Source organism: Candoia aspera, chromosome 1 (genome assembly GCF_035149785.1).
Source record: "Candoia aspera isolate rCanAsp1 chromosome 1, rCanAsp1.hap2, whole genome shotgun sequence".
NCBI lineage: Eukaryota > Metazoa > Chordata > Lepidosauria > Squamata > Boidae > Candoia > Candoia aspera.
In genome coordinates, this window is record NC_086153.1 from 216,618,127 (window position 1) to 216,641,372 (window position 23,246).

At 40.8% G+C, this 23,246-nt stretch overlaps 1 protein-coding gene across 1 annotated transcript in view; it reads right to left on the minus strand.

Annotated features, from left to right (window-relative positions):
* LOC134487144 (protein mono-ADP-ribosyltransferase PARP14-like) overlaps positions 1-20,046 on the minus strand; it is a 30,514-nt gene extending 10,468 nt beyond the window's left edge. Inside the window, exons 1-11 of the mRNA XM_063288744.1 lie at positions 19,823-20,046; positions 19,088-19,227; positions 18,957-18,987; positions 13,455-13,715; positions 11,866-12,102; positions 6,351-8,596; positions 5,361-5,597; positions 3,284-3,505; positions 2,179-2,254; positions 1,218-1,367; positions 801-863 (exon numbers count right to left, since the gene is read on the minus strand). Of these exons, the coding sequence (XP_063144814.1) occupies positions 801-863; positions 1,218-1,367; positions 2,179-2,254; positions 3,284-3,505; positions 5,361-5,597; positions 6,351-8,596; positions 11,866-12,102; positions 13,455-13,715; positions 18,957-18,987; positions 19,088-19,227; positions 19,823-20,012 (3,853 nt within the window). The 5' untranslated portion in view covers positions 20,013-20,046. The remainder of the gene's footprint in view (positions 1-800; positions 864-1,217; positions 1,368-2,178; positions 2,255-3,283; positions 3,506-5,360; positions 5,598-6,350; positions 8,597-11,865; positions 12,103-13,454; positions 13,716-18,956; positions 18,988-19,087; positions 19,228-19,822) is intronic.
* Positions 20,047-23,246: the final 3,200 nt, after the last annotated feature.

A 23,246-nucleotide genomic window follows, 5' to 3' on the forward strand; every position in this document is an offset into this window, starting at 1 on the left:
TTACAAATGGCCCCAATTCTCTCTACACATAGGAAATCTAGAAAGATGCACTTCTTTTGCCAGGCTTGTAAAGAGTTAATTAACATTACTGTTAATCTTAATGGAGTACTTTCTTGACAGAACGGCAGGCCAAGGAAGGACAGCTGACAAAGCCATTCAAGCGATAGTTCCTTATATGCAGCAGAAGCATCTTTTAGTATTTGACCATAATATCTTAGGGCAGCTTTTGGTGATCGGATAACCTCCAGATGTGGTGCATTTCAGTCCCCATAGGTTACCAAGGGAGACCTGGCAGATATAACACCATTGCTTAAAGCCACATCTCTGTTTCAATTAGATGGTCAGAAATCTCCAAATGGCTTTTCGCCATTTCTCTCTGTTTCTCTCTAATGGCCAAGCACGGCCTCTTTCCACAGCCCAAACATGTTGGGATTGCGATTTCCAATGCTCTAAGAGAGAACTAGATGGGAAAAGAGGGCCCCTAATTTTAGTTTCTAACAAACCCCAACCTTCTGCAACACAAATACACCACTGAAAATTCTGTGTAGGTTTTGTCCCTGGCTTCCTAATTTGGTCGATATTATTTATCTCCTCTTTTTCATCAACATGTTGCCTCCTGATTTGTAGATCTTTCTTTACAACCACCACCACCACCACCAATATGCACAATAGCACCTAATAAATGTATTTAGAACTATGATTAAACAACATAGGAAACCCTATGCAAACCATGTTTGAGGAACTGAAATTCCCCAAATCCTCTATTATCTAACCCAACGGTACCTCTTGTTGCACCTTACCAAGTACTGAGCACTCTGCTTCAACTTCAGGTCCAGCACCTTGCAAAATTGCTTTGGAGACACCTTTAAAGAAATGAGAAGGGGGGCATATATGAAAGTAAACATGAACTTTAACACAACCTTTGCTTGCAAACATTTTACATTAAGTCTATTTGATTGAATCAGATACTCTATTAATATATCCAACAGAATCGAGTCATGATCCTCTGAAACACTGATTACAAGAAAACTGAATTTTAAATTCCTCAGCTATTTCAATGAATCTTAATTTCTTCCTTGCATTCATTAATTCATTCACACACACACACACACAGACATACATACACTTTTGCATATGCAAATTGCCTTTTCTCTTTCCAAGAATGAGCACTTAGCACATTAGGATGTTTCAAAAGATGTTCATTTGAAATTAAATACCTGATTTGGCATTAAAGTTTGCATTGGTTACATTTACAATGACATCCGTATCTTCCTTTGTAATGTCTCCTGTCACTGACTGGAATGTGATGGATCCAATAAGCATTTCATTAATTCCTAAAACTGAGGTAGAAAGGGATCCGAAGAAACCTGTGATTGACAAAAGAAGCACTATGATTTAGTTATAGCACTGATATCCCTGGACTGAGCACTATCCTCCTATTCTTTATAAAAGATATAAATACCTATCTCAAGATCCTGTAAAAAAAAAATCCATTGTAATCCAATGTTTTTTCTGTTCCCAGGTGAAATAAGGTCTGCACGACTGGGAAATGCTATTCTTAAAAGTGGCACCTTGAACGTCCAATACTTCTAAGATGCCACTAAACTCTGCTGATTTTTCCATGACCACCAAAGGATGAAGTTATAAGATCTACGATCAAGATCTAGCAAAGGTTCCAAAAATTTTAATAGAAGCTGCCCCCCAAAGGGCCACAGAAACTGTATATGCTGTACTGAAACAGCTCTTTGCCCAGTGAGGAAGAGGACATTTCAAACAGGAAAAAATGTGGCTTAATTCACACAGTGAAATAACTCAGGTAAACACTGTAATCATCTAGGGTGTGTTGAACATGCCATCCTACACTAGTTTATGCATAACACTAAACTATGGTTCACAAATAACAATGGCATTTGTATGCTGCATTAACTACCAAAACCAAACAAACCATGCTATGGCTTCACATATATGGTCATAGGCATTCTGAAGGAAAATGTAAAACATCTCCTGAAGATAGAGTCCCTCCATTCTTCTAGTAGCTATCACTAACATTTTTTAAAAGAAGGCCTGTCCACAGATCTCCCATGTTACATCTCAGTTGGACCTAATATAGCTTAGAACTCATAATAAGAAAAAGGTGGAGAAAGGAGGAGGATCTTCCCAACTGAGCCCATCTATTACCTGCCATTTCTTCATTGTTCTGTGGCACAGCCTTCAGAATCCCACCAATCTCAGATCGAAAAACCTCTGTAAATGTCTGGGGGGTGGAGAGAAATTATCCAGGTATTTCCAAAACTATGCAATGTAGGAATAATAACAACATTTAACAATTCTCTTAAAGTTTCAGTAATGGTGCTGACAGTGGTGGACTTGGAGATTTGGGGGTCCTGGGGGAGAGTGTCATTGGAAGTACCCAGATACAATTAGTGTTTCTATTAAAAATAGGCTTATCAAACCTCTTCAGTAAAATACATCAGCTGCCTGACTAGGGGGAGGCCAGCAAGCTGTTAACCCTAGGTTTTTAATTTACCAACATTATGCCAAAATTACTCCCCCGCTTCCCAAATTGTGGAGCCATGGGGAATTGCTTGATTGGTCTGTCCTTAAAACCATAACTGACAACATAAGTACCACCATTCTTTGTCTTTGAGCAGAAGAGATAATTGAGTGGAAGAAGAAAGATACAGGCAAATACAATGACAGTCATATATTGCACTATTCCACAAAATGTTTAATCATGGTTTGTGGGATAAACAACATTTGGCTGGATTTGAACATACTATGCCAGAAACCGTAACAGCACAAACAATTTAGCCAAAATCGCATTGTAGCTTAGAATGATGTGTGGACTAGCTCCATCTCTTTGAATGTTTCTGGGGAATAGATGCCCATCCAGTAGTCCAGTTTTGCTGCCGCTGTTTTCCTAATATTTAGCTGGAAACATACAATTATCTTTGCAAGGTAATTTCTGAGGTATATTTAAGACAAAGTGCAATTCCTTATTTGGAAGACTTTATGACAGAAAAGAGAAAAGAGAGCCAGTTTGGTGTAGTGGTTAAGGCATCAGGCTAGAAACCAGGAGACCATGAGTTCTAGTCCTGCCTTAAGCACAAAGCCAGCTGGGTGACCTTGGGCCAGCCACACTCTCTCAGCACTAGGAAGGAGGCAAGGGCAAACCACTTCTGAAATCTTGCCAGAAAACTGCAGGGACTAGTCCAGGTAGTCGCCGAGAATTGGACACAATTGAACAGCAGAAAAAAAAATGACAGAAAAGTAACAACATTACCTTTATATTATCTTTATCTTTTGGATGTAGGAGAAAATGAACTTTCTGAAGGGACTTGAAATTCTTCCTGCTACTGAACTGAAGCACTTCCTCACACATATATTTAGCCACCTCAGAATTTGGAAAATTAAAACCACCAGTCCCAATGGCTGGGAATGAGATAGACTTTAACGACAACATTTCAGTCCTCTCCAGGCATTTCCGCACAATATTTTTAAGTTCCTGTAAAATATACAGCAATATTTCACAAATATGCTTTAAAAGGCCAAGAGTTATCCACAAGTCTTAATTTAGAGCCAAAATAGACATCAGGAGTTCATGTATTTTATTCACATATCCATTTCATTCACACATAAAGCCATGGATATGAAAAACATGGGTGGAGAGCGACATCCAACTTCAACTCAGCATATTCAATTGCATCAAAACTATGGTTCTGGTATAGAAGAAAGGCTTGCAAAGAAGTACCTCATGTAACAGATATAAATGTTGACAGTATGGGATCTAGTGTGTTATTCTGATTAAAGTGTCCAAGATTAGGGAGACTTGGGTTCACACCCCTACTTGACTGTGGAATTCATGGGTGATTTCAGCCCATCACTACCTCTCGGCCCAACTGACTCAAAAAAGTTCCTGCCTCTATTTTTTGAACCATACAATTCCAGGCGTACCACACATTGTCGTGTTCACTGTTTCAATGTACAGTATACATCGTAACATTTTACATGCCATGGCGCTGACGCGCGTTTCTGTTTAGGAAGGAGCTGCTGTGAAACCTTGTACCAAGCTCTGTATCTGTGTTCATTACAATGGAATGTGTTTGGGTTATGTTCTCTGTTCAAGGACTTTTCCCGCAGACCATCAGAAACCATTAGGAGCACCTGGGATTGTGAACTTGGGAAGATTCTACGGGGGGAGGGATCTCATTTACACCGACGGTTTTTAGTTTGCATTTGGCGCGCTTTTATCATTCTCAGCTTTCTCTGTGATCCTGCATACTATTCTTTAATAAATCAGTATCTTTGAATTCCTGCTCATGAGTCTGATAGTGTTTTAGAATAGGCAACCATTACACACATACCATCTGGGAGATCTCTTACACATAAATAGATTCACTTTCAGGGTGCTGGAATTACAGTTTCCATTTTTTTTTCCAGCAATACTTAGCCAACAAGATGCTTAGAGCATTAAATTTGGAAGGATTAAAGGGTAACTTCCTAAAATAACATGAGATCCTCAAGGAAGAAAAAGGTACCTGTCTTGTTTTTGGAGCACCTCTTGAGGTTTTGGTTCTGCAGTGCAGAAAGAAGATAGGCAGAAAGGCAACAGGGATCCACTGGAAAAACCAGTGGCTGTGTTGTGGGGAAAAAGCTAGATTCTGCAGATTGCTGGAATCCTGGCAAAGCATGCTAGATAAGGCAGATCTTGGCTTCATCCTTCCTTTGTTTTTTAGTGAGAGGACATACTGTATATATTCTGATACAAGCCCATCTGCAGATAAGCCAACCCTCAATTTTTTAACCAAAATACCATGAAAAATGTGCCACCCATGGATAAGCACATACCAAATTTTTCATGGTATTTTGGTTAAAATTCCAGGGTCTGCTTATCCATGGATGGGCTTATCCATGAGTATATCTGAGTACTTTAAAACAGTATTACTGTATATACTCATGGGTAAGCCCATCCACAGATAAGCTGAACCCCATTTTTAAAGTGCGTTTTAGCACCTAAAATTCTCAGCTTATCTGCAAGTAAATACAATAACCAGGAATAAAATGGACAATTTAGCAAGCATGCTTTGTAACTTCAATACAAATTGATGAAACAGCTAAGCAGTAGGTACACAAAGGTTAAGACCAAAACTGTGTAACAGCACCATTGAGAATGCCCAGGAAAGTATTGGCAAAGTGCAAGAAACTGTCTTGAATATGCACAGGGAACATAAAAGGATCAGATCCCCATATTCTTTAACCCAAACCATTAATCTCATATACAACAAATCCTTCCTTTTGACTCATGAACATTATATTCCAAGACAGTTAACAGCAAACAAGGAAGCAAAATGAATCAGTACCTTTGTTGCGTTCCCTTTTCCTGCATCCCACTGTGGAACTATAGCGTGGAACAAAAAAGCACAGGCAAGGTTATGCCCATGTGTTTGAATTATACAGTCACCTAGGGCTCCCTGACCTTGGACCACTTGATGGTACTCATCTTGAAGCTTGTCTCCAGCCTTCTGTAGCACAGCTGTTGAAAGTGGGCCTACGCCAAGCTTTAGATCTTTACCAACACTGCTTACGACAACATCCGTCTGGAATCAAAGCCACATTAAAATTACTTCCAAGAGGATTACATATAACAAGATTGACAGCCTAGGAGCTGAGTATGTGTATTACAGAGTATTTTTGGACACATTGTGCTATTATTGAGGTAATACAGGGAGAAAACAGTCCCTAAACAAATGAAACATCTTTGATCCACTGGAGACTCCAGCAGGGAATGGGAGTGGTATAGGGGAAGGGTTGCTAATTCTTTGCAACTCCCATCGCCTTGACTAATACCGTAACGAACTGTTTCCCAATTTGGCATGGATTATTAATTCAAGAGGTTGGAGGAGAGGCAGGGAAATCACCAGCAGTTCCTTCCTTCTATTATCAAGGGCTAAGTATGCCCTTTCCATTAATAGAACCCGTTGAATAAATATAGTATGGAAATGCAGTCCACATCCTTTGTCCAGATGTAGAAAGTACAATTTTCTAGAACAAACTCATGCAGCACATCCCTGGTTCAGAGTCTTCTCTCCAAAGAAAACAGCCTTTAAAATTAGTCAAGACGGAAACATTATTCCAGTCTTCTCCGTGCTGTGCATCTAACTCTAATCCAGCACAACAAATCCATCTGGACATTGGAAAAGGTGGTATTCAGATGCCAATTTTTTTAGACTTCCCCTTCAATGTGAAATATCAGCATTTTAGAAGCATAACATGAACTGTATATTTCAAAAATATAAGTATGTCCTAGCAACACTTAAGATTAAAGTTCCTCTGCTAATATAAATGCTTACCGTAGCATCTTCAATGCCTTTTTCTTCTAGAATGAGTTTCAGAACTTTATCAGAAGTCACTACAAGATCTTCGCTTTCCAAAGGCTGACTGATTGATGGAGAAGACAGTGATGCGGGTTGGGATGATCCACTTTTAAACACTTCATTCAAAGCATCAGAAAAAGCCTGAACTGTTTCTTGGGTCGTATCTACCAGGCAAATCTGTTTCAGGCTACCATTCTCAGAAGACTCTTCTAAGGTTTCCTTAATGGCTGTTAAAATGGAATGAGTGCACTCTTTTATTGGGAACCCAAAAATCCCAGAGCTTATGGCAGGGATAGCTATGGAGCAATGGTTGAATGTTTCTGCCAGTTTTAAACTTTCCCTTACAACTTTCTTCAATACTTGTATACATTTTTCTTTGTCAGCACTATTCCACTTTGGCCCAACAGCATGAATCACCTGTTTACATGGAAGGTTCCAAGCTCCTGTGATTATTGCACTACCAGGCTTTAGATGTCCATGTTTCTGTATGATATCATCGCATTCATCTTGTAACTGTGGGCCGGCCGCTTTTAGCAGAGCATTTGCGAGGCCACCACAGTGCTTCAGCATTTCATTTGATGCACTGACCACAACATCAGCTTGGTAACTGGTCAGATCTCCCATAGAGACCTGTATCACAATACCATCTTTTAAATTTACCTGGGTCTGAAGGTGTTCTACATTTTCAGCAGAGTCTCCGTTTTTCTCACCATCTGTTTGCAAACTGATCAGACACCTGAAATTTGTTTTTGCTTGGTTAACATAGAAATGTTCTTGATTTTTGAAAAAGGCTTTCACTCCAGGTTTATCAATCACTACGTTCATGGAATACAGTGAAGACAGCATTTGCTCCACCACCACTGCGGCCTTTGCCACTTCTATTTTGGGTCCACTTAATACAATGTTTCTCTGTTTTGTCTGGAGCCCAAAATTAATGGTGAGGCCTTTCTTCTTCAAATCACACCAAACCTTCTGCTTTTCCTTCTCTATAAATTGTACAATAGTCACTGTCTTGGCCGGAATTACTTTTAGTATGTGGCTATGTCTTTCAACAAAATCAGAAAGCTGCTTGTAAACATCTGCTACTGGTTTTGTATAACCAGCCACAACAACTTTAGCATCCTCTCCCAAATCAATGCAGGCCTCAATTATTACAATTTCTCCAACAGAATTGTGTAGCCCACGCAGATGCTTAATGAAGTTCTTCCATTTCTTTCTGTAGATGAGCTCCTGGTCCTTCAATATAATGCATTCATGATTCAAATCTTCCTTTATTTGTTCCTCTGCTCTTAAGAGGCCTTCAGGAGAATGTCCTACCAATGTTATAGAATCATGTGTAAGTTCATAGGCTGCATTAATTTTATTTGCCCTAAATAGGCTCCCTGACACCTTTTCAGGGTCTGCATTTTGTAGGAACTGAAATATGGAAGAGTGAATATTGACATTTTTCTCCACTATGCTGTGCATCTTCTCCAGTAAGTCACACTTCATTTTGTAAACTTCTGCAGGTATTCCATTCAGCTGCAATTGCTTTGCTGAAGCATTATAACACATTTTAGTATTTTCTTCACAGATATTCTCTTCTAGCAAGATATGCTTCAAAACTGTATACTTTACTGGGGAAATTGATAATGTATGTTGTAATGTTTGCCTGGCTATTTCAGAATCCTTGATCAAATGCTCTATATATTCCTTCAACTCTTTCTCCACACTATCCACAGTGAATGCAAAACCAGCTAGAGTAACACAAAGTTTGGAGTCATCCGGCACAGCCAACACATTTTTTAACGAATTGTTTTCTATGGTCTCCCATGCTTCTGGAATGATTTTGCATTTAACTGTCCTGAACTTTGACAGGATGCATGCAAGTTCCTCAGAAACTTTATCTTTCCAAGACTTAACCAATTCTTTTATGGACCTTCTTTGCTTAGCTAAGATAGCTGAAGGAGACATTACAACCTCCGGATGCACACAAGTTACCTGGGGCCACATCAGTTCACAGAAACAATTGGCCATTTCTTTCTCTATTTCTCGGATTAATTCACTCTTTCCTTGTAGAAACTGCCATATATAAGGATCTAAAGGGACAGTGATAGACTCTGGCATCTTGATTTGTGGCCTCTCCTTTCCATACAAAACTGTATCCAAAGAACTGTAGAATGGATAAACCAGGATCGGTTGGCCATTAAATGAATGCTGCTCTTTCAATATTGTCAGGACAGCTATAAACAAACAAACAAACAAACAAAATAGAATATACTGAGACTTTGAATCAGAAGTTGCAATATAAACAGATATAATTCAGATACCAGGAGGTAAACGGTCAAGCCATGCATTTCTAAAACTAACACAATTTTTGCATTTCCCGGAACACACTTCTGACAATCAATTAGGGATTCCTCACTAACGTTTTTAAAAAAATAAGCTCCAACATTACTCATTTGCTCATTGCTGATGTACTGCTTTCCCTATGTAATAGAACCCGAAATTCCCCTCCCACCCATGGGGTGGTCATAGCAGCCTCAAGTTCTGAGGTACCATCCCTCTACAAGTCTATATATGGTACAATTCTTTTTTTAAAAAAATTAAAAACCCCGAGCTTTTGTTCTTTTGCTCTGCAGTGGAAGAATTTATTTTCTCCTCATCACGAGCAATATAGTTCTTGACAGAGGCCACCTAGTTTGCTTGTGGCCATGCAAAAGCTGAACTACAACTCCCAGCAGTTCTAAATAGCATGGCTGTGCAAAGGTTGTTGGATGCTGTAGTTCAGCAACATCTCTAAGGCCACAGGTTCCCTATCTCTAATTTAAAGCAAAATAACAGCAGCAGCAGCAGCAATGTATAGTTTGAGCCCAAGGATAGGTTTGTACAGATATATCAGTCATGCTATTCCCTCTCAGAATAAGAACTGTTGCAGAAAGTGAAGACCAAGAGTAAAAATAGACAGCTAAAGAAACTAAGCCATGAAATAAGAAAAGGAAGGGGAAATACACTTAATTTATTTTACACCAACAGCATTCGCTATATCACTTCATATCTTTATATCCTTGTGAACTATCCTTGCTTCCTACTACATCCATACTCTCATTAATTATTGCCTTTTGTTCTTTATGTTCTCATTTCTCTCTTCTTCAGGATCTATCAACCCCATCCAGCTACAACTTCTAAGTTTATCTCTTTCTTTCAACCCATGCAGTGCTTCATTTGTCTATCTGTTTAATCCTCAGTCATTCTCTCTATAAGACTTTAATCTACTTCATTTTTCTTTCATACTGAACACTCACTTTTGCATTCAAGCCATACTCATTCTGTACCCATTCATTCTTGTTAAACCATGCACACTTCTTTTTTTATACAAGAATTTTATTAAGTTAAATAAAAACTACGAAAAAGCAAGAAACTATAAAAAGAAAAAAAGAAAAACTAAAAAAGTGTGAAACACAAGAAAAAAGAATTTTGAAGATTACATAAAGAAGTGACTTCTGACTTTCAACAAGAATATACAGCAATTTCCATAATCAATCCTTTATTCTACATCCAACCAGGACCATATTATTTCTATAAATCATACCATTAGCACATTGTAAAAATCACTAAATACAATCCCTCCTTCCCCTTATATTAAGTGGAAGGTATATATATACATACATACCTTTAAATCAACTTCTCTCCCCCCAAAACAACATACTTCTTAAGTACCCTATTATAACTGCATTCAACTCAGTTTTATATTTGTTCAGACAAACCCAACATATACTTCTATATAACAAAGGGGGTATAGACAGCCATTATTGTTCATTTCATTTCTCATAATAAACCACATCTTTCTACCAGCATTTGTGCATCTTAAATTTTCTCCATACATTTTCCCTTCTTTAGTAAACTTTCTGCACAGTCATCTACTTGCCCTAGTTTTTTGCCATTTGTTTAGTGCTTGTAATCATTCACTCCATTTTCCCATCAAACACAACTAATGTTTCATTGATACATTAATTTTTGGACCCATGCTCCTTGTTGCATCATACAATCTAACATTTGCTGCAAATGATTCAGTGTTTCAGCCAACAACACAGCAGCATCTGTAAATAAAAGTATGTGCACACATCCCCAACCAATACACTTCCAAAGTCACCACAAATATTCCTTACATTTCTTTTACATCATACATGCTTGCCATGCTCTCTGCTCAAAACTGAACCATTCACTAAGCTTTCCATTTACTAATTATTATTATTAATTACATTTATTATGGCTGTTCACCCGGGGCAGTTTACAAAATTCAAATACACAGATGAAACAGTTAAAAACATAAAACAAAACATGACAGCCCAGACTAAGAACAACCGTAACAGTAAAAACATGATGGGGCTCCACAAAGACAATAACCTTAGGTCTGCAAATGTTTATGCTTATTTCCATTATGTATCACTCAAACTTGCTTTACTTCCATCATACAATACTCTTATCTCTTTCAGCAACCAACTTTCAACTCCGTATCTGCAATAAACACTCCATAATTCAAGCCCATTCCTTTTATCATGTATTTGCTCTAAATCAACAAACATACAATACAGGTGGTCCTCATTTAAGAACCACTCATTCAGCCACTATCTGAATTTAGGACAGTGCCGAACAAGTGGTAGTTATGACCGGACCTTGTACTTATGACCGACACAGAGTCCCCACAGCCATGTGATTGTCATTTGCGATCTTTCCTGCCAGCTTCAAACAAGCAAAGTCAAGGAAGAAGCCGACAGGAAGTTGGAAGTTACACTCATGTGCAGTCCTCACTTAATGTCCTGCATGGTCCTCATTTAATGATGGCAAATGAAACTGTTGGGACTGCTGTTGCTAAGCAGTGCAGTCACGTGGTTTTTCAAATTACAATCACATTGCTTAATAATGGAGTTTCTAGTCCCAATTAGCATTGTTAAATGAGGACTACCTACACACTTTCTCACATACATTTTCAGTGACTTGCTGAAGAGCAAAAATTTGGTCTGTATATGCCCTGCCTGGCATAAAGCTGTGACACTATTCCCAAATTTTGCCCACTGTCATTTCTCACACTCTTTCAGTCAGAATTCTGCTGAATGCCTTCCCAGGCAAGTTTGACAAACTTACCCCATTGTTTTTACATTATCTCTTGCTGTTTTTCTCTTCAGACAGAGAAACAGTACTGGCATTCTTCCAGTCATCAGACATTCATGAAGTATTTCCAGACATGTTCAACAAGCTGCAAACCATGCCCATGAAGTACAGCAGAGGCCAAAGAAATGCAAGCACCTGTTTCACAAGCTCCTATCTTTGGCCTGTGGTATAATAATCAGTTTAGGGTTACTGCTGTTGTGTCTTCTTCGCCAATTCTGCCATCTGGACTTCTGTTGATATGCTCATGCCCAATGCTGTTATGTTCCCAAACTTCCTATATCGGAGTTTGATTTCAAGCCAAGCATTCACAAACTGGTTTTTATAAAAATGGAACAATTACCTTGAGAGTCACCAAATTTAACAAGAGCTGAATCTTCCGTGGGTAACATCTGAATATCAGACACCTGCCCCCCTCCACGTTTTGGACTTTCGAAGTAGAGAGTTATGAATTCCCTGGATGTTCCAGCTGGGATGTTTTCAACTTTGACTATGTGAGTCAATTCAAGAGGCCTGGCTGTAAGTTTGTACTGCTGGAATCTAAGGTTCTTGGTACACTGCTTGAGAAAATTTGCAGCTGCTAAAAACAGAAAGCAAAAATCTTAAATGTGTGCCTCCCCCCCTTTCTGTGCACAAACATGCACACACACGCAGTTTAAAGATTCAGTTATGATGTTGCAACAGATCTATATTCTCAGCATGTTTTTGTAAACCTTGGCCAATCTCAAAAAGTTAAGCAAATACCAGGTTGTTATTTGGATAGGGTACTTCTAGGGAATACCCTGAGTTGAAAGTTAAATTGGGAATGGAAAAAGATCCTGTAAGAAAGCAAAAGCAAACAACTTCCATACAGTTGCCAAGAAAACTACATGGAGGTATCCATATAGTCACCAGGAGTTGAGTTTGGAGGTGCCATTCCCTCAGCATTGACAACATCTGGGGAGATGCATCTCTTTGGCCAGGAATTTCATAGCAGATTAAAAACAATCTGCATGCTCAGATCAATCTTTTGTATGGAATTGAGTGCTCTTTTGAGAAAAAGGGTGGAGTATAGATTGATTGAATTAGCAGATCATGCACTGGAACTGGGAAAGAAGGCAATGAAGTACAGCAGTGATAAACAGTATCTCCCTAATTATGAATTTGTCTTTCAAAAGTGGGAGGAAGAGGAAGCATCTGCCATCAATTCCTAGCCTTTAGAATCAGAATGCCAAACCAACTAGATAGTTTTTTGGCATACAAGGCAGCTCATATTTTCTTATCTACCTATGAGAAACACATCTACTAAGTACATAGCCAAATGGTCTCACGGCAGCAAGTTACCCTTAACACTTTCCTTTAGCCATCACTCAGATGGCTTAGCAATGTCAAAAGAATCCAGAATATAGCCCCCCAAAATGTAAAGGATAGCTAAGTATCATGTACTAGCTGTTGGTCATGTACTAGCTGTTGACTACTAGTACATGATGAACAACAACAAAACCCTTTTGAAGTTAAATTAGAAAGAGCGGATTAATCAGCATTTCAGAATCTGCAGGTATGGAAGCATAAGAGTTTGCATCTTAGAATTTTTCTTGGAAACAATGGAGCATGAAAAAGTACTTATGTAATGCAGCGATGGTCTTCAACTTCAGTGCCTCCAGGGGTTCAGGACTCTAACTCTGATTAGTCCTTGCCAGCATAGAAACTGGTCAGCAATGATGGGAGCTGAAGGCAAAAACATTTATGGGACCCAGATTTCAGAAAGCTTTCATAAGGGCTACGATGCTTCCACGGATGTGTTGGGTTCAAATTCTTGTAATCCCCAAGTGGCTACGAGTGACACGGACTGCAGTCCAACATACTAGAAACGTACCAGACTAGGAAAGGGCATTGTACATCACAACATTCTTCAAATATTAAATATCTGAGTAACAAGCGTATAGATCTTACCATTGCTTTGCTGAAAGGTTACTACTGCAGCCTTCATCTCACTTATCAGTTCAATATGGAAGGTATTATCTCCTGAAAGCGCATTGATATTATCTACCAGTAGCGTTAATGTTTCCAGTTGGATACTTTCTTCAATATTTTCAAGAACTACTTGAGAAAATCTTTGAGAATAGTCAAGAATATCCTTCTCAGCACATGGATCGTTCCCAGCTGACCCGTTTCCTAGGATAATATGATCTGTTTGGCAATCTTGTGGCACTTCTAATTTCAAAAAGGAATAAATAAAAAGAAGATTCAGCTGCACAGTGTTGGCTTATATTTTTAAGTTACTTAAATATACCAGAGAACCAGCTTGGTGTAGTGGCTAAGGGGCTGGCCTAGAAACCAGGAGAGACTGTGAATCCTTTAGGCATGAAAGCCGGCCGGGTGACTTTAGGCTGGTTACTCTCTTTCAGCCTAGCCTGCCTCACAGAGTTTGTTGTGGGGGGAAAAAAAACAGGAGGCAGGAGAATTAGGTATGAATTATATATTAAAAAGGCAGAATAAAAATATAACAACAACATCACACTATTTTTAAATTTTATTTACTTATTTTAAACTTTTTTTTAACTGAAGTTACTTATTTTTAATTTTTATATTTAAACATGCCAGGGTACTCTTTTTCAAAAATCTCAGCTCAATTATCATCCTCCCCATTTCTATTTAAGATCAATTCAGATATTGATGTAGGAGATATTAACTCAATTTTACCCATGCATACCGGCAACTAAAGAGCTATATCCACAGTGATCCACAGTGATTCATCAAAGTAAATGTGCAAATGCCAACTTAAAAAGAAAATGTGGCACCTACTCCAAATACTACTATGCTTAATAAGTAAACTTTGGAGAAAGTAGTGAGTTTACTTCAGCAAAGGATCGTTACCTTGCCGTGGTGCTGGAGCTTGAGCACTTCAATGATGCCATGAGCTAAACCGTGAAGGGACACCCAAGACGGGAAGGTCATGACAGAGAGGTCAGACTAAATGCGATCCCTGGGGAAGGTAATGGCAACCCACCCCAGTTTTCTTGCCGTGAAAACTCAATGGATCAGTACAACCAGAGATATGTCGGTATACCATCGGAAGATGAGACTCCCAGGTCAGAAGATGGTCAAAATGCTACTGGGGAGGAACAGAGGATGAGTTCAACTAGCCCCAGACGTGATGACGCAGCTAGCTCAAAGCCGAAAGGACGGCTAGCAGCCAACAGTGCTGGTGGTGAACGGCGAATCTGATGTTCTAAGGATCAACACGCCATTGGAACCTGGAATGTAAGATCTATAAGCCAGGGCAAATTGGATGTGGTTATTGGTGAGATGTCAAGATTAAAGGTAGACATTTTGGGAGTCAGTGAACTGAAATGGACTGGAATGGGCCACTTCACATCAAATGACCACCAGATCTACTACTGCGGACAAGAGGACCACAGAAGAAATGGAGTAGCCTTCATAATTAATAGTAAAGTGGCTAAAGCAGTGCTTGGATACAATCCAAAAAACGATAGAATGATCTCAATTCGAATTCAGGGCAAGCCATCTAACATCACAGTGATCCAAATATATGCCCCAACCACAGATGCTGAAGAACTGAAGTAGAGCAGTTCTTGTTGGCAGATTGCTGGGAAAGCCTTTAACCCAGGAGAGATCAGAAAAGTCACACACACCAGGCATTTCTATAAAAATAATTTATTTACAGAAAGCAAAACGAAAGCAAAAACATATTTAAAGGACTTAGCTCTCATTGAGAGCTACCTGGCTTGCTACATGCCTGCACAGAAGAGAAAAAGGAACTGAAACAAGTCCGGGCAGGTTCCTCCCCCCAGGTGCAATAATTAACATTCGAAAAGGGGGCAGTTGAATTCAACCTCTGCACCCGGCCAAAATGATTAGATACAATAGCACCTTAATCTGTTAGTAGGAAAACCATTAACAGTTCTATGAGGATCTGCAGCGCCTACTGGACAACACGCCTAAAAGAGATGTTATTTTCATCACGGGAGACTGGAATGCTAAGATGGGCAGTCAAATGACACCTGGAATTACAGGTAAGCATGGCCTGGGAGAACAAAACGAAGCAGGACAGAGGCTGATAGAATTTTGCCAAGACAACTCACTCTGCATAACAAACACTCTCTTCCAACAACCTAAGAGACGGCTTTATACGTGGACTTCACCAGATGGACAACACCGAAATCAGATTGACTACATCCTTTGCAGCCAAAGGTGGCGGACATCTATACAGTCAGTAAAAACAAGACCTGGAGCTGACAGTAGCTCAGATCACGAACTTCTTCTTGCACAATTTAGGATCAGACTAAAGAGATTAGGGAAGACCCACAGATCAGCTAGATATGAGCTCACTAATATCCCTAAGGAATATGCAGTGGAGGTGAAGAATAGATTTAAGGGACTGGACTTAGTAGATAGGGTCCCAGAAGAACTATGGACAGAAGTCCGCAACACTGTTCAGGAGGCGGCAACAAAATACATCCCAAAGAAAGAGAAAACCAAGAAGGCAAAGTGGCTGTCTGCTGAGACACTAGAAGTAGCCCAAGAAAGAAGGAAAGCAAAAGGCAACAGTGATAGGGGGAGATATGCCCAATTAAATGCAAAATTCCAGAGGTTAGCCAGAAGAGATAAGGAATTATTTTTAAACAAGCAATGTGCGGAAGTGGAAGAAGACAATAGAATAGGAAGGACAAGAGACCTCTTCCAGAAAATTAGAAACATTGGAGGTAAATTCCAGGCAAAAATGGGTATGATCAAAAACAAAGATGGCAAGGACCTAACAGAAGAAGAAGAGATCAAGAAAAGGTGGCAAGAATATACAGAAGACCTGTATAGGAAGGATAACAATATCGGGGATAGCTTTGACGGTGTGGTCAGTGAGCTAGAGCCAGACATCCTGAAGAGTGAGGTTGAATGGGCCTTAAGAAGCATTGCTGATAACAAGGCAGCAGGAGACGATGGCATCCCAGCTGAACTGTTCAAAATCTTGCAAGATGATGCTGTCAAGGTAATGCCAGCAAATTTGGAAAACACAGGAATGGCCATCAGATTGGAAAAAATCAACTTATATCCCCATACCAAAAAAGGGAAACACTAAAGAATGTTCAAACTATCAAACAGTGGCACTCATTTCACATGCCAGTAAGGTAATGCTCAAGATCCTGCAAGGTAGACTTCAGCAATTCATGGAGCGAGAATTGCCAGATGCACAAGCTGGGTTTAGAAAAGGCAGAGGAACTAGGGACCAAATTGCCAATATCCAATGGATAAGCCAGGGAGTTTCAGAAAAACATCTATTTCTGTTTTATTGACTATTCTAAAGCCTTTGACTGTGTGGACCATAACAAATTGTGGCAGGTTCTTAGCGGTATGGGTATACCAAGCCATCTGGTATGCCTCCTAAAGAATCTATATAACGACCAAGTAGTAACAGTAAGAACAGACCACGGAACAACGGACTGGTTTAAGATTGGGAAAGGAGTACGGCAGGGCTGTATACTCTCACCCTACCTATTCAACTTGTACGCAGAACACATCATGCGACATGCTGGGCTTGAGGAATCCAAGGCTGGAGTTAAAATCGCTGGAAGAAACATTAACAATCTCAGATATGCAGATGATACCACTTTGATGGCTGAAAGCGAAGAGGAGCCTTATGATGGTGAACTGAGGAGCCTTATGATGAAGATGAAAGAAGAAAGTGCAAAAGCTGGCTTGCAGCTAAACCTCAAAAAAACCAAGATTATGGCAACCAGCTTGGTTGATAACTGGCAAATAGAGGGAGAAAATGTAGAAGCAGTGAAAGACTTTGTATTTCTAGGTGCGAAGATTACTGCAGATGCTGACTGCAGTCAGGAAATCAGAAGACGTTTAATCCTTGGAAGAAGAGCAATGACAAATCTTGATAAAATAGTTAGGAGCAGAGACATCACACTGACAACAAAGGTCCGCATAGTTAAAGCAATGGTGTTCCCCGTAGTAACATATGGCTGTGAGAGCTGGACCATAAGGAAGGCTGAGTGAAGGAAGATAGATGCTTTTGAACTGTGGTGTTGGAGGAAAATCCTGAGAGCGCCTTGGACTGCAAGAAGATCCAACCAGTCCATCCTCCAGGAAATAAAGCCAGACTGCTCACTTGAGGGAATATTAAAGGCAAAACTGAAATACTTTGGCCACATAATGAGAAGACAGGACACCCTGGAGAAGATGCTGATGCTAGGGAGAGTGGAAGGCAAAAGGAAGAGGGGCCGACCAAGGGCAAGTGGATGGATGATATTCTAGAGGTGATGGACTCATCCCTGGGGGAGCTGGGGGTGTTGACGACCGACAGGAAGCTGTGGCGTGGGCTGGTCCATGAAGTCACGAAGAGTCGGAAGCGACTGAACAAATAAACAACAACAAAAGTGAGTTTACACACTGCAGTAAGCCACAATTTGTAACTCTAATTTTTAAAGGGTTGTAAAAAAGATCGAGGAATATTTATATTCCCCAGCAACTGGCTTATTGCACCTGCACTGAGGGTAGCTGTAATGGTTGCCTATTCTAAAACATCATCAGACTCATAAGTAGGAATTCAAAGATATCTGATTTATTAAAGAACAGTATGCAGGATCACAGAGAAAGCTGAGAATGATAAAAGCGCGCCAAATGCAAACTAAAAACCGTCGGTGTAAATGAGATCCCTCCCCCCGTAGAATCTTCCCAAGTTCACAATCCCAGGTGCTCCTAATGGTTTTTGATGGTCTGCGGGAAAAGTCCTTGAACAGAGAACATAACCCAAACACATTCCATTGTAATGAACACAGATACAGAGCTTGGCACAAGGTCTCCCAAACAGAAACGGGCGTCAGTGCCATGGCATGTGAAACGTTACGATGTATAAACTACACTGAATCAGTGAACATGACAGTAGCAAATATTCATTACATTTAGCTGAATCCTTCTTGAGTTTGTTGAATCCCTTTTAAAGCAACCTAAGCTAGTCCCTGCGCACCCATCTTGAAGTAGCAAATTCTACTGGTTGGCTGTGCATTTTATGAGAAAGTACTTCCTTTTCTCTTCCACTACCATTGGAAAACCCCTATGTCAATATTCTGAATGGACCATTCTTCTCTGTAGCCCCTTTATCCATACTGCATATTAGTAAAATGAATCTTCAACCCTATCCCACTTTTCTTGCCTTTTTCTGTATATTAACAAGCCCCAAACATCATAACCTTCCTTCATAAAAGAGCTCTTTCACCCTTTTGAACATCTGAGTTGCCTTTTTCTATACTTTTCAAAGTCTAGAATACAGTTCAAAATCTGCCCTGATAGATCATCTGCTCCTTATACAATCATGGAACTGCATGGAAAAACCAAGGACATGTCATCAGCAGCTGCTTCCATCTCCAAAATTCCCCTTCATCCCAAAATAAAACTGTCTCAATGTTTTAAAACTTGGGAAGAATTTACCCATCTCTGTTGCTTGATCTTCCCTCAGAGCCTAAAAATAAAAAGGAGGGGGGGATATTAGCATATGAATGTACTGCTTGAAACTTCAGTTGATCTCTCTTTGAAGGTATGAAATCTTTGAGGTTAGTTACCTTCTCCGGAATTATTTCCTTCTTAGGTATATTATCTTTAGCTGGGCCTGTTGTTTCATACAGTGAGACTTCCAGCTTTAGTATTCCTCTTCCTGCCAAATCGAGTTCATGCATCTTCTGGGAGAGAACTCTTTGCCTCACTGCATCAGAAAAACAAATAGATTACAGGAATCATTAGAGTATTTCTTCCTTCCATGATTAATACTGGTTAGTTCAGCAATCCTTTTCTCCTCGCCAGCTTTCCTACATCAGTACAAGTAAGAGGTGCATTTAACCTAAAGTTAGCACTTTGTTTAATTTGAACAACTTTCCAAATCTTAAGATGACCAGTGAAATATTAGGCCTGATGAGGATGGTACTTCCAGGTCTTGAGTTAAAAATTGTACAATGCCAGAAAGTCTTCGGTTTTCTTTATCAGCATTCCAAAATTTGCAGGACTGAAGGTAAAGTTTTCAAACTGCTTTGGAGAGATGGGGGAGCGGAAGAGTGGACGGGTGGAAAGGACTGGGGGGAGGGGAAATAAGCGACTTTTCCCACTAAAAACTTCTTAATTCCGTTTTTAGTTCAGCAGAACTGACACCGTGATCCTGAAAACCAGAATTCCAGCCTGCTCTTCCTACTCACGTCGTATTTAAAGCTTCTGTCGCTCCTACAGCAAACAAGCACGGCGGGACGGAAACGGGGATAAAAATTCCCAAGGAACCGCACCGAGTTAGAATAAGACGTTTCCTTTACCTTCTTCCTGGACAAAGCAAACCAAGATCTGTCCCGCTTGCTGCTGAATCTCGCATTCTCCACCTCCCGATTTTTTCCGGCTCTGGAAGTAGCGAAGAATTTTGTTTCTCAAAGTTTTGGGGGGATCGGGGCTCCCCCAGTCTCCCTGCACCAGCATCGGAAAGGGACGCAGCCTTGTTCCCGCCGCCATCTTGTTGACAGCGGCAAGGCTCGGCTTGTAGCATTTTCACTTTCGTTTCTTCTAACCTTGATTCCCAGTGTTTCTTTATTTTGACGCGGTCTTCGGGAAACGGAAGTGCTAAGTTGGCAATTGGTTCTTTTTTTCAACGCTGGGCCGTATTTCTTTCGAGTCCCCGCCCACGCCGCCCTCGCCCCTGGGGTCCCCCCCCCCCAGTGTGCCCCTTCTTTTCTTCCAAAACAGGTCTTGCGCCTGTGATAGTTCCACGGCCATCGACGTTGGGGAGTTTTGAGAAAAGTCTTTACAAAAAAAAAGGCGTGAGAGCATCGATTAAAAGAAAAGTGCTATATCATTTCTGCACTTTGCCCCGTTGCTTTTTTCGAGCCATCGCCCTTCCCGTTCTTTTCCTCCTTAATGCCTCGCTCAGAAACCTGCTCAGTTGACTTCCTCTGAGTTTCGTCCTCCACCGAGGCTTGAAACCAAGAGGAAATGAAGCAGCACAAGAAATTGCCCCATTGGTTAGCTTTGGCACCGATTCCGACCAGATGATCTGTCGGGACAGCAGTGATCAGGGTCAACTGGTGGATCCTTGTGACTAGTATCCCCTCCTACCCAAGACATGCAAGCAAGCACCAGTCAGGTTCCTTCCTATGGTCAGGTCTTTGAGGACATGTGGCTTCCATGTATAGACCCTTCCCCAAAGTCCCCTTCTGTTGACTCCTGAAGTGCTTGAAACTTTGGAACTTGGCCCTCCTGCCTGGTCTTTCTCAGGCCAGGGGATGTTGCTTACTCACATGTCAAGCATTTCACTGGGTGGGGTGGTGGGGAGACTTCATCCACTGGTTTGCCCAAAGGAAAGTTGTCTTCAGGTGCTCCATGTACATGGCTGCTTTTGGACAAAGGTTTAGGGTCTCAACTGTTGTTCCTCTCCCTTTGGATAGAAATGGAAACTGGCAGAACCTGGTCAGTTTTAACCCAGCTCCCCAAACACTCAAATTGGTGAATATTGTGAGGAAACACTGGTAGCAAGCCACTGCGGTGCCCAAAGGTATCCCTTGGAACTCATGGCAAAGTAAGCAAAATGACACTGCTGAAGTAAATTTGCGTGGAACTGTTTTTTTTCTTTAAACCCACTGCTCCACTACGTTACTGGTGACTGGTTATATGTATTCAAAAAGGTTCAGTAATAAATCAGACAAGGATGTGGGGAAGTCTAGTAGTTCAGTAATTCCCCCTGATCAACTCTTCCTTGTGCACCAGGTGCGTGTGTGAGAAGTGGTGTTTCAGAGCATTTCCTATCAGAGATAGAGAAGGAACCCATGAAGTGCCCAAGATCTGCCTCACAAAGCCCGATGGGGGTCAGGCTTTACACAGGTGTGTTTCTCTCCTTGGAGCAGGCCTCTTGAAAAGGGCTCTACAAGGCAGCAGCTGGTGACCAGAAGGGGAGGTGTCAGCAGCTCCATAGAGTCCAGATGTTACTGGATGGAAGGAAAGTGCAGCAGAGAAACTGCACTGCTGGACTTTTGCTGGGGCAGGTTGGAAAACACCACTTTTGCAATGGAGCAGGAAAGCCTGCTTGCAGGTGATCTCCATGTGGGACAGCTGAGAACTCAGAGTAACACATCCATTCAGTGCAACTGATGAAGCACTGCTTGTCCTCAAGTCCCATTCGCTTTATGGTATTTGTATTCTCCCTAACCTTTCCACAAGAAGCTCAGGGAGATATCCATGGCCCCTCACTATCAGAGCCAACTCATGCAACTTTTCTTTTTTTTGAGGATTGACAGAACAGGATTTAGAATTTCTTAATCCAAAGAGCCTTGCTGGATCTTTTTATTAGAAAACATTTCTAGTTGTGTTTCTATTTTTCTCCCCAAATTTCTAATACAGGTGCAAAATAACTCTCACACTTTACTTGGCAGGCAAATGCTTTTGATATTGAAGAAAGGAAGAGTGTGACCAGGAGGCCAGGCCCATTTTCTGCTGCTGTGCTGATCACCGCTTCCAATATGGTCTCACCAATGCTTCCAGGGGTGCTGACTGCAGCAACTGCTAGGATTTCCGGCCACTTTGTTGGGTGGTGCATCTAATATAGGCACCCCCTCCCCAGCAGCAGCCAAGTACAGTCATCCAAAGAATCCAAAAGAACTAGCAACTACCAAATGTGGTATTTCCATTTAGCCATTATAGATAAGAGTTTCCTTGAAAGCAAGTTTAACTCCTGACGGTTTCATTCTTGGTGACAGTACAGAATGGATTTGCTACTGTCTTCTTCTGTTGCTTCCACACCCTCACCCCATTTCCCAGTCTAGTTATAGCCCCGGCATTTCCTGCTAATCTCCCACCCAAGTCCTGGCTGTTTTTTTCAAAATCAGTCAAGGTCACTGCATCATGGGACAGCAAATTATAGACAACAATCCTGCATGGACCTGACTCTCTATTTAGGCAAAGTGATGGGGCTACAGCAGTGAGGGATGGATGGCGATGAAGATGTGATGGATTTCAGGCCAGAGGAAGGAGGGAGCGCCTTCCAAGGAGATAAGCATTCTCACAGCCTTGAGAGCCTTGACTGGCAGACAAAGAGAGTTAGAGTAGCCCCGCCTTAAGAGTTCCTGGGATATTTACCTTTAGGTTAGTGAGGGTAGGTTTAGTCTGGCAAGATTCTGTTTTTATGGTAAGAACAATAAAAAACTAGAGTTGAAATATCAGCTCAGGGTGGTTCTTTGCTCGATCCCTTGACAGGTTCACGGCTTATTCTGCTTTCTCTAAGTGACTGCTACTCTCAGGATGGACCAAATTAAAATTAACTGCCAGGGCAGCTTGAAAAGATAAGGAAAAATATGATGGAATATGCAAAAACCTAGGGTTAGAAAATCAAAGAGGAAGAACACGATCTGCGTTTCTCAAGCTGAAAGAGCTGGAGAGAAAATTCAAGCCCCAAGTTGCTATCCTTAAAGATTCTATGGGCAATACATTAAATGATGTGGGTAGTATTAAGAGAAGATGGAAGGAATATACAGAATCACTGTATAAAAAAGAGCTAGTCGATGTTTAAGGAGGTAGAACATGATCAAGAACCATCGGTACTGAAGGAAGAAGTTCAAGCTGCACTGAAGGCACTGGTGAAAAACGAGGCTCCAGGAATTGATGGATTGCCACTTGAGATACTTCAACAATCAGATGCAGCAGTGGAAGCACTTACTTACTCTTCTATGTCAAGACGTTTGGAAGACAACGACCTGGCCA